At 38.6% G+C, this 11,962-nt stretch overlaps 4 protein-coding genes across 4 annotated transcripts; 3 read left to right on the forward strand and 1 right to left on the reverse strand. All coding sequences in view use genetic code 12, as the record gives it.

The window, feature by feature from the left end:
* Positions 1-1,027: 1,027 nt before the first annotated feature.
* On the reverse strand, positions 1,028-2,482 carry KRE2 (alpha 1,2-mannosyltransferase 2.4.1; the record flags this gene model as incomplete). The annotated part of the gene is made up of 1 exon (XM_006684753.2): positions 1,028-2,482. The coding sequence occupies one exon, from the start codon at positions 2,480-2,482 to the stop codon at positions 1,028-1,030; it is 1,455 nt and encodes a 484-aa protein (XP_006684816.1).
* Positions 2,483-3,346: 864 nt separating this feature from the next.
* Positions 3,347-5,053, forward strand: NPL4 (nuclear protein localization protein 4; the record flags this gene model as incomplete). The annotated part of the gene is made up of 1 exon (XM_006684429.2): positions 3,347-5,053. One exon carries the CDS (start codon positions 3,347-3,349, stop codon positions 5,051-5,053), a length of 1,707 nt encoding a protein of 568 aa, XP_006684492.1.
* Positions 5,054-5,608: 555 nt separating this feature from the next.
* On the forward strand, positions 5,609-9,096 carry SSE1 (adenyl-nucleotide exchange factor sse1; the record flags this gene model as incomplete). Its single annotated transcript, XM_006684428.2, has 2 exons — positions 5,609-7,701; positions 8,109-9,096. The coding sequence occupies 2 exons, from the start codon at positions 5,609-5,611 to the stop codon at positions 9,094-9,096; spliced, it is 3,081 nt and encodes a 1,026-aa protein (XP_006684491.2).
* Positions 9,097-9,238: 142 nt separating this feature from the next.
* On the forward strand, positions 9,239-11,173 carry NOG1 (Nucleolar GTP-binding protein 1; the record flags this gene model as incomplete). The annotated part of the gene is made up of 1 exon (XM_006684426.2): positions 9,239-11,173. One exon carries the CDS (start codon positions 9,239-9,241, stop codon positions 11,171-11,173), a length of 1,935 nt encoding a protein of 644 aa, XP_006684489.1.
* Positions 11,174-11,962: the final 789 nt, after the last annotated feature.

Below are 11,962 nucleotides of genomic sequence, written 5' to 3' on the forward strand. Positions count from 1 at the left end.
CTCGTAGAGTAGAAATGAAAGAGTAAAAATCGGGGGTTGAAATATGAAGAACTTTAACGTGTTAAGTTACAAGCAAAAAAATGCGAAGCATATTTTTTCACGAAACACGAATTTTTATAATTTTTTCTTACCTGGCATGGCGTAAGTCACCACCTTGCGATAACCGGATGTGTATTGACTGCCTCTATTATACACAACTTAGAGTTTTAAGCATCGTACCTACCGAATATACACCCTGTACTGCATGTATTTGAGGTCTGGCAGCTATCTACGTGATTTTAAAATCTCAGCCTTGCAGAATCTCATGCTAAAAATCCACAATGATAGCAGCTTATGAAGTAGATGACAGATGCTAGTAACAACTTTTGTAGACATTAAGAGATCCTACTTCGTTATTTCCGCCATACATTAAGTGGAGTAAATATGCGAAAGCCACCTGCAGATAGTATAACTGTGAGAGATAATGAACACGTAGGATATTTAAGGATTGGCTGCAAATGAGCCCAGGGTCGGCTTGAAAGTGATCCCACACGGAAATATATCATCAAACGTATTGTTCACAAGTCTCTTCGAATGTGAAAGCTTCTCCCAGGTATTGCCATCTCCAAGCTTGTAACAATAGCAGCCAGGCCATCCAGGTTAGAAAGGCACGATATTTACTTTGAATTTTGCGGCGCGTTCCTACAAAAGGCTAGATAGAAGCCCTGTAACCACTGCTTCTACAAGAACGGTGGTGATGGGCGCAGTATCAAACACATTTCCAGCTCTTATAACATTTCAGTGAATGGCAAGCGAATCTTTCGCCGTTTTTAGAGAGCTTGCTTTGTTGTCGTCTTTATTCCCTGGTTTGTTTGGTTACTCTCACGCGCACATGAAACTTGCCCAGCCATTTGTATCTGCAGCCTACGATAGAAGATACCCTCGGCCGTTTGCTGCGACAGTAGTCACAGTAAAAGCAGTCCCAACTTAATTATACGAGTGTGTCCCTTGTCAATTCACTACTTGTCTCTAGAAATAATATTAATCACTACTGGTAATCAACCCATTCTTTAGGCCTCTCCAATTTCATCACGTCGTAGTATTTCTTTCCACAGGAGTATCCTCTGAAAGTAAAGTCGCTGTCAGGATTGCAGTGACATTTATGTTCGAATCTGAAATCTGGATTTAAGGGGCATTGTGTATAAACACCATGATTGTAGCCAACATCATCAAAATAATGGATCTCATCTTTGTTCAAGAATAGAGCAGCAGCGATGGAATGGATTGGGGCATCACCCCATCTTTCGTAAAAGAAACCACCTGTTTTATCCAAGTAGTCAAAATATGCTCTGTAAGCATCGGATCTCCAGAAGTTCAAATCAGCAACCTCAAAGTTAGACCAGAAATGACACAAATTATAGGTTTCTCCATTGTCGTTGGAAATGAAGTCCATCAAATTATTTGGAGCAAGATATTCACTGTGTTCTTTGATGAAGTTTTTGGTATGTTCCCATAAGGTTGGAATAGTTTTTTCGAATTCATGGATCGAAATAGTGAAACCGTATCTCTTTTTATTGTCTCTCATGAACTTGAATAAATCATAGTCCAAATCACAGTGTATTTGAATACCGGGTTCAACTCTCCAATACCAATCATAGTCGTCTAACAAAGGACTTCTCCAGAAAAATCCAGATTCAAACCGACACATGTGACGGTAACTTTCACTATCACCATAGATGATTTTAGCTGCCTTCATATCTTCCCGAGACTTAGCAGCCTTTTCCAAGTCAACCCATTCAGGATAAGACCAATGCTCTTTAGGAATTAACCCATACTTGGTTTTACCACTCACAATGGATGTAGTCAATCTTTTGAATTCATCGGTGAACTCTTCATCGTTTAAAAACACCCAGTCATAATTGAACTTCCGGTTGAAACGATCTTCCACTCTTCTAATAGATTTAATCAATTCATACATCTCAGAGTTCCTGGCCAAGGTAACAAATGTTGCACGAATATCTTTATCTTTGCCAATGTAGTCTGGTGCTGGAGGTGCAGGAACGATGACGTTTCCATTAGAATCCTTGACCACCTTGACTTCCTCGACTTCATTGCTTTTGGTGTTATCTCCTTTGGCAGCAACAAGCCTATCTTGTTCTACTTGAGGAGTTTTATTGGAATCTTTGTTGGCGCTATTATCGACAGCAGCGCTGTCTTCTTTCACTTGTTCGATTTGAGCTAACGCCAACTGTGCTTCTTTCTGGGGGTCTTTTATTGGGTCCAGGACACCCCCAAAGCTATTCTGAAGCTTTTCCCGAACCACATCACCTAAAGAGACACCAGCAATACTAGCATCCTCGTCTTTGGGAATATAATTGTGAACAATTTCATTTGTTGAAGTATCGACGTAAACGACTTTTGGTCTCGCTATAACAGAGACAAAATATACCAACAAGAGGGCACCGAGTATGGCCGTAATTCTTACAACTGGAAGTCTGGCCATGTTATTCGTTAGTGCCGGAAGAGCAATGACCGGAAACGAAGTTGTAAGAACGAAATTAGATTCAGGTCAATTTTTGGGTTTGCGTTTGAGGTGTTTTCTCCAATATCGTTTTGGGTACGCGCGCGACTGGTCTTTGTCTTCAACTCACGCTGTGGTGAAAGTATTTTAACTGAAAAATCGGGGATGGGCGTAAGCCCCTTGGGTGAAACTAGATACGTAAAGCACGGCGAAAATCTGGACCCCCTGCTAGGAAAAAGTAAATATCTTTATTGTCATTATTATTTCATCTTCTAAAAAATATTGAATCCTCACTTTAGTAGGCGAACCCTTTAAAACTGCCTTAATGTCGCAAGTGTGCGTTGTATCCAAAACTTCGAGCAGCGCACACCATAGAAGCACGTCCCTGAGGGCGAAAAATGTGTCGGTGCTACACAGAAACTGCGGTCCGAGATTTGCCCTGCCTGTATCGAAGAGGCGCACAAGTAATACTCTACACCATAAATGAAACGCACGAAGTCATATTAAAATAATTGCAGCGCCCCAAGATTCGAACTGAATATCCAAAGAGGGTGAGTTACTATGTCCACAAGTTCCTGAATAAGCAAGAGGAAATTCATATGAAGAAAGACTTTATGAAAAAAAACGTTAAATCTCTTTGTAAAGCGTGTCATCTTTATGCAAGGACAATGCTAATCTTCTCTGTATTGTTATATTTGACAAATGTACTATCACGAGGATAGTACGAACATTTGTTTCTAAGGAACCTAATATTTGAAAATGAGAAATGATGTATTTGCTTTATGCACGACTTTGTCTGAAGGTGCGGAATAAGGCTCTAGCAGGTTTGATCGATGGCAAACAACTATGATATTGCGATTCAGATCTAAACAAGGTACTTTTAGAGTAAGTGTCGATGACAATGATATGTTTCTGACAGCTGTGAATCTGGTACTTGCAAAAATTGACTGCGATATTTCTAGTTTGTACATTTCTAACAGACCCAATGACAAGGGAAGTCCAGCACAAGAACTCATCGATCAGACAATTTCACTGTTGAACTTGAAAAATGGCGACATGTTATACGCCAATTATGAAGAAAGGGACTCTGGAATATCTGATGTACAGACTGGAACTGCATCTATCTCAATTTCTAATTCAAGAACTACTGCAGTGCCAACTGTATCTTCTACTTCTTCATCAGTTAAACAGAATGAACTAGCAGTGGATAAGTTACTTGACAGTCAAGACGGCTTGATTCCAAGAAGTAAGTCTTCTATGTGTCGCCATGGTGATAAAGGAATGTGTGAATTTTGTTCACCATTGCCTCCCTGGGATAAAGAATACAAGGAAAAGAATGGTATAAAACACTTGTCATTCTATGCTTATTTGAAAGAGATCAACGAAAATAAAAACAACAAGAATAATGCCACCAGCTATATGTCTCCCTTGGATAATCCTTCGTACAAAGTCAATAAGAATTGTCCATCAGGACACTTGCCGTATCCTAAAGGGATTTGTTCTAAATGCCAACCACCAGTTATTACCTTACAACAACAGAGCTTTAGAATGGTAGATCATGTGGAGTTTAGTGATTCTCAAGTATTGAACCGATTCATTGATAGCTGGAGGTTGAGTGGAACTCAGAGGTTTGGTTACTTATATGGTTCATATGAACCTTTTGATCAAGTTCCTTTAGGAATCAAAGCGAAAGTTGAGTTCATTTACGAACCTCCACAGGCTTGTGAATTGGACGGGATTACATTAATTCCGTGGGAGAATGAAGAGGCTATTGATGCATTGGCAGCAGAACTTAACTTGTATAAAGTCGGTGTGATTTTCACCGACTTGACTGACTCGGGTTTGAAAAATGGTAGTGTTTTGTGTAAAAGACACAAAGACAGTTATTTTTTGACCAATATTGAAGTGGCAATGGCCGCTAGAAACCAATTAAAATATGCATACTCCACTAAATATTCCAATGATCGGAAGTTTTCATCGAGGTTCGTAACTTGTGTGGTTTCAGGAGGGTTGAATGGTGAGATTGAACCAAGATCGTATCAAGTTTCGGTCAATGCTGAAGCCTTATTGGAAGCGGATATAGTCACCACATCAACCCAGCCTTCTATGATGTACATCAACGAATCCAATGACACCCGATATGTTCCAGATGTGTTTTACTCCAAAATAAATGAATATGGATTGGAAGTTAAAACAAATGCAAAGCCTGCATTTCCCGTTGATTACCTATTGGTCACTTTACTGGATGCTATGCCTAAAGAACCCAAACCGTTTTTCACATCTAACAGTTTTGTAATTGAACATAGAGACTTCTTGGGAGAACTCCAAAACTTAAAGGCTTTATTCAATCACTTGAATAATGATATTGGTGATGGATCTGTATTACTCGACTTCCACCTTTTAGCCTACTTATTAAGTACCCACATCTTGCAAGAACATGAAGAGAAATTGTTGGTGCAATTTGTGAAAGAACGCACCCAGGATGCATACTTAAAGCTTGTAGAGAGTCCTGGATGGATGAGTTTGATAACTATTTTAGAGCAAGGTTCTTAGGAGTAGCTTCTTTTAATACATAAAGTTCATTGCGAGTCATTTGCAGCAAAAAACGATCCATATATTAGATCACTAGAATAAATTGATTAAAATACCTAATAAAAGCTTTCAAGAGAGACTGACCAAACTATGTTTGTAGAACTATCCCAGTATACTTTACTTATCTTCAAATGAAGATTCAATGATGTACACTACCAAGGTCTATATTATCTCAAAACTTTTCATCGAGTATCAAATCTATCTTTAACTTTTGATTCCCTTGCGTAATTTTGAATCAGAAAAGACTACTAGATATATCGGTAAGATGTTGTTATGTAGCAGAGGATCTTACTGTCCTCATCAATCTACATTACAATCAAAACTTAATATATTCGCAGCAAGTCTTAGAATTTCGAAGACCTTCTAAATCATTTTGGCGTGCGTGCACCGCCCTTTGGTGAGGAAAATTTTTAAAGTAGCAGCTCAGCAGTGGCAGCAGCCAAATTTTTCATTAAGATAGACAACGTCTTTTTTAGATTAAACTACCCATAAATCAAAAGACAAGTACAGATAAATATGTCTTCTCCATTTGGTGTTGATTTCGGTAACAGCAACACTGTTATTGCTTGTGCCAGAAACAGAGGTATCGACATTATCGTCAATGAAGTTTCTAACCGTACTACTCCCTCGTTGGTCGGATTCGGTACCAAGAACAGATTCATCGGTGAATCTGGTAAAAATCAACAAGGTTCGAACTTAAAGAACACTGTTGAAAACTTGAAGAGAATCTTAGGGTTGAACTACAATGATCCAGACCTTGAAATTGAAAAGAAGTACTTCACCTCCCAGTTGGTTGAGAATGAGGATGGTGGTGTAAGCGCCAAGGTTAGATTCATGGGTGAACAGACCGAATTCACTTCTACCCAATTGGCCGCTATGTACCTCAACAAGATCAAGGATATCACCGTCAAGGAAACTAAGGCTAATATCCAAGATATCTGTCTTTCTGTTCCAATTTGGTACACTGAAAAACAAAGAAGAGCCGCCACCGATGCCTGCAAAATTGCTGGTTTAAACCCAGTTAGAATTGTCAACGAAGTTACTGCTGCTGCTGTTGGTTATGGTGTTTTCAAGGCCAATGATTTACCGGAAGATGAACCAAAGAAGGTTGCTTTCCTTGATATTGGTCACTCATCCTTCCAAGTTTCTATTGCAGCTGTTAAAAAGGGTGAATTGAAGATCTTGGGTTCTGCTTATGACAAACATTTTGGTGGTAGAGATTTCGATTTAGCTATTGCTAACCACTTTGCTGAAGAATTCCTTACCAAATACAAGATTAATATTCACGAAAACCCCAAGGCATTCTACAGAGTGTTGTCCTCTGCTGAAAAATTGAAGAAGGTTTTGTCTGCCAATTCTTCTGCTCCTTTCAACATTGAATCTTTGATGAACGATGTTGACGTCTCTTCTTCTTTGACTAGAGATGAATTGGAAGAATTCATTCAGCCATTATTGGAAAGAATCCATCTTCCTATTGAAGCTGCTTTGAAGGATGCTAATTTGACCACTGATGATCTTGACTCCATTGAAGTCATTGGTGGATGTACCAGAGTTCCATCTATCAAGGCTAGATTAACTGAAATCTTCGGTAAACAATTGTCTTTCACTTTGAACCAAGACGAAGCCATTGCTAGAGGTAACGCATTTATTTGCGCTATGCACTCTCCAACTTTGAGAGTCAGACCTTTCAAATTTGAAGATTTCAACCCATACACAGTTTCTTACTACTGGGACAAAGAAGATGATGATGATGTAGATCATATGGTGGTCTTTGAAAAGGGTGGACTTTTCCCATCCACTAAGATTATCACTTTGGTCAGAAGTGGTGATTTTGAATTGGAAGCTAGGTATACTAACAAGGAAGAATTACCGGCTGGTACTGAAGAAACCATCTGTAAGTGGGAAATTAAAGGCGTTAACGTCAGTGAAGGTGAAAAGACCATTGCTACTAAGTTGAAATTGAGGAACGATCCAAGTGGATTCTACACCATTGAATCTGCTCACACTTTTGAAAACAAGTTGGTCAAAGAATTAATTGAACCATCTGAAGAAGATAGTGAAGACAAGGAACCTGAATACCGTGAAGTCAAGAAGTCGGTGAAGAAGGATGATTTGGTTATTATTTCTCACTCCTCTGCTTTGACTGATGCTGCCAGAAACGAAGTCACGGAGAAAGAAAACTCAATGGTTATGGAAGATAAGTTAGTTGCTGAAACTGAAGATAGAAAGAATGCATTGGAAGAGTACATCTATGAATTAAGAGGCAAGTTGGAAGAACAATACAAGGACTTTGCTTCCGAACAAGAAAAGGAAAAGTTAACTGGATTGTTGTTGAAAGCTGAAGACTGGCTTTACGATGATGGATATGACTCGTCCAAAGCCAAATATATTGCCAAATATGAAGAATTGGCCTCTATTGGTAATGTTATCAGAGGTAGATACTTGGCCAAAGAAGAGGAAAAGAAGCAGGCTGTAAGAGAAAAGCAAGAAGCTGCTCAAGCTGCTTTTATTGCCGAAAAGTTGGCTGCTCAAAGAAACACCCAGCAAACTCCAAACCAAACCAAAGAAGAAGAAGCTCCTAAAGAAGAGCAAGATATTGAAATGGGTATGTAAGTGATACAGATATAGTTTTTAGATTATAGTTTTTTAATCAGTATTTATCTTGACCAACTTAGTTGCATTTTCTCTGGCGATGAAAATCCCAACAGGGGCAACGGTTCTAGGCGGCTGCTGTGCATTCCAGTGCTAATTAGCCAAACGCGCCAGCACGTTTTGATTGCGACCGGGTAATATTTTTCTCAAAATCTGCGCAGTGGGCGAGAAATCAAAACTTGTTCTTCTCTGAATCAATCGTACAAATACCATCAACATAATATAACTCAATGGGGATTCTCCACCATCCAATTGCTCGTAATATACGAAGAAAACCCCTCACGGTGGTTGCCCCCTTGGCTGTGATTTTCATGTTATATCTTTTTCTTTTTTCACATCGTGATTCCTCCAAATCCAACTCCAGGAGAACAGCATCCAAGTATAGCTACAAACAAAAAAATAAATCCTGGTTCAATAAAAACAAGGATTCTGTGATCTTAAGAAACTTGCCCAAGAACCATTTGAGCCACTATGACTTAAATCAACTAACTGTCAGTAGCACACCTTTGGAAAATAAAGAGGAGGTGTTAATATTGACACCGATGTCCAAATTTCTTCCAGAATATTGGGATAACTTAAACAGGCTCACATATGATCACAGCTTGATTTCATTAGGATTTATTTTGCCTAGGACTGAAGATGGTAATGTTGCTTTGAGGAAATTGGAAATTGCTATCAAAGCTACCCAAGGAAACCCAGTTACAAAATTCAAGAAGATCACAGTTTTGAGACAAGACTCTAATTCTTTAGAGAGTCAACTAGAGAAAGACCGTCATGCTTTCAGCGTTCAAAAACCAAGGCGAGCGTTGATGGCATTGGCAAGGAACTCATTGGTATTTACAACTATATCTCCATCAACTTCTTGGGTGTTGTGGCTCGATTCCGATATCATAGAAACTCCTCACAGTGTTATTCAAGAAATGGCTGCTCATGACAAGCCGGTATTGTCGGCAAATGTCTACCAGCGATTTTACAATGAGGAATCTAAGAAGAATGATATCCGTCCTTATGATTTTAACAACTGGGTTGAAAGCGAAGAAGGATTGAAATTGGCCAGTACTTTAGGTGAAGATGAAATTGTTGTAGAAGGGTACGCAGAGATGGCGACTTATAGACCTTTGATGGCTCACTTTTATGACCATAATGGTGATAAGAATACAGAAATGGCCTTGGATGGAGTTGGAGGTGGAGCGGTATTGGTCAAAGCCGATGTTCATAGAGATGGAGCCATGTTCCCGTCGTTCCCATTCTATCACTTAATTGAAACAGAAGGTTTCGCTAGAATGGCCAAGAGACTTGGTTATGAGGTGTTTGGATTGCCCAACTATTTGGTTTACCACTACAATGAATAGATATATATGACTGAACAATATATAAGTTTATCTTCCTTCCGCTCAAAGTTGTGGCATTGCACGACCATCGCCCTTCCTCAAAAAAACTGGGATGAGATGAGAAGAAAAAAAAATAGCTTTTGATTTGAGACCTTAAACAAACATGCAGCTTTCGTGGAAGGATATTCCGAGTGTTCCAAACACCAACGATATGTTGGATATTGTTCTTAATAGAACCCAACGTAAAACTCCTACTGTGATAAGACCTGGATTCAAAATTACCAGAATTAGGGCATTTTACATGAGAAAAGTTAAGTTTACAGCTGAAGGTTTCAGTGAAAAGTTCACTGATTTGTTAGCTGGTTTCCCAAACATTAATGACGTCCACCCTTTCCACAGAGATTTGATGGATACCTTGTATGAAAAGAATCATTATAAAATCTCCTTGGCTGCCGTTTCCAAAGCTAAAACTTTGATCGAACAAGTCTCCAGAGATTATAACAGATTATTAAAATTTGGTCAATCATTATATCAGTGTAAACAATTGAAAAGAGCTGCTTTGGGTAGAATGGCAACTATTGTTAAGAAGTTGAAGGATCCTTTGGTATATTTGGAACAAGTCAGACAACATTTAGGAAGATTGCCAAGTATTGACCCTAACACCAGAACTTTATTAATTTGCGGCTACCCTAACGTTGGTAAATCTTCCTTCTTAAAATGCATCACCAAGGCTGATGTCGAAGTTCAACCATATGCTTTTACTACCAAATCCTTGTACGTTGGACATTTTGACTATAAGTACTTACGGTTCCAAGCTATTGATACCCCAGGTATTTTGGATAGACCTACTGAAGATATGAACAACATCGAAATGCAAAGTATTTATGCTATTGCTCATTTAAGATCATGTGTTTTATACTTCATGGATTTGAGTGAACAGTGTGGATTCTCTATTGAAGCACAGGTTAAATTGTTTCATTCTATCAAACCATTATTTGCAAACAAATCGGTTATGATTGTGATGAATAAGTCCGATATTATTAAGTTTGAAGATTTGGATCAATCCAAACAAGAATTTTTGCAATCTTTATACGACTTGAAAGACATCGAAATCATGAACACCTCGTGTGTTGAAGAAGAAAATGTTATGCAAGTGAGAAACCAAGCTTGTGAAAAGTTATTGGCGTCAAGAATCGAACAGAAATTGAAGGGTGCTGCTAGAGTCAGCAACGTCTTGAACAAAATCCATGTTGCCAAACCAGCCCAAAGAGATGATCTTGATAGACCAGCATTTATTCCTGATAGTGTCAAGGAGTTGGAGAAGTATGATCCTTTGGATCCTAACAGAAGAAAGTTAGCCCGTGACATTGAAGCTGAGAATGGAGGTGCTGGTGTTTTCAGCATCAACTTAAAGGACAAATACTTGTTGGAAGACGAAGAGTGGAAGAATGACGTTATGCCAGAAGTTTTGGACGGTAAGAATGTTTACGACTTTTTGGACGCTGATATTGCAGCTAAGTTGCAAGCTTTAGAAGAAGAAGAAGAAAAATTAGAACAAGAAGGTTTCTACGATTCTGAATCTGATATTGAAGATGATGAAATTATCGATATCAAGGAAAAGGCCGAATGGATTAGAGATAAGCAAAAGAAGATGATTAACGAAGCTAGAAATAGAAAAGCTTTGAATAACAGAGCCATTATGCCAAGAGATAAGATTAAACGTTCTTTTGACGATATGGAAGAACATATGTACACCATTGGACATGATACAACTGAATTGAGAAACAAGCAAGTCATCGCCAAGGCTCAAGGTGTTAAGAACCACAAGGGCATCAACATCAAAAAGAAACTTCAAGATCTTGATGTTGATGTTGAAGAGCACATACGTAAAAAGAAGAGACCTGCCCATCAAAGTGATAGACTTAACGATGGTCTTACAAGTGAAGGTTTGAAGGAGAAGACAGAAAGACTCAACAAGGTGCAAAGAAGAGAAAGAAACAGACAAGGTAAGATTGGTGAATCTGATCATCATATCCCTACATTGTTGCCTAAGCATTTGAATTCGGGTAAACGTAGTTTCCTGGCTGATCGTCGTTAAGCGCATTCGTTATCTTTAGTTTTATTTTCACATTTTAGGCATTTATCTTATCAGAACCATTGGCGTGGTTAATGACAACTATGGAGTTGAATATATATTTTGAACAATACATACGTAATATTGATTGGGTAGCAAGTTGTCTGAGACCTTACCTCTAGTACAACTTTTATGATAAGCTTGGGAACTAGTTGCCAAACATAAATTTTACATACCCACTGCTATTTCCTGCTTGAAAAGCCAGCGATTAAGAGAACTTGGATAGTAAAGATAGTGGTAATGTGGAGGTTTGATTTGGAAACTGGTATTTTTACATTGTTTCCATATCACATTATTTTCGGCTGCTGGGTGAACCAAACGACAGATACAGGAGCATCAAAGGAGTATTTATGTATTTGAACTTATCAAAGATGACTGGCGTAGAGGCTATTCCATAGTGGGCCTGTCAAATATGAAACTTGTGTCAGTTCTCTGTGGCTATCCCAGCGCAAAATAAAAGACCCACAAAAATAAAGCCACAAAATCACAAAATGGTCTTGCGCAGATTAGATAAGGGTAATTCAAAAAAACTCAGATTAGCCCTAATAGGAATTGACTCATTATCAGGACCACCTCCTGAAACTCTGGCAAATATTTTACCTAGCTTTGAAGCTCAAGTACAAGTGTAAGTTGGAACTAGCCTCAAGTTTTAACTCTAGCAGAACCTTTCATAACTTTTATTTGCTGTACTGCTTCCATTTTCCTTCTATCTGATCCCTAAAACCCTTTTTCAATATTTGCTCGACCTAATTT

The sequence above is a fragment of the Yamadazyma tenuis genome, chromosome 4 (assembly GCF_029203305.1).
Source record: "Yamadazyma tenuis chromosome 4, complete sequence".
Lineage (NCBI taxonomy): Eukaryota > Fungi > Ascomycota > Pichiomycetes > Serinales > Debaryomycetaceae > Yamadazyma > Yamadazyma tenuis.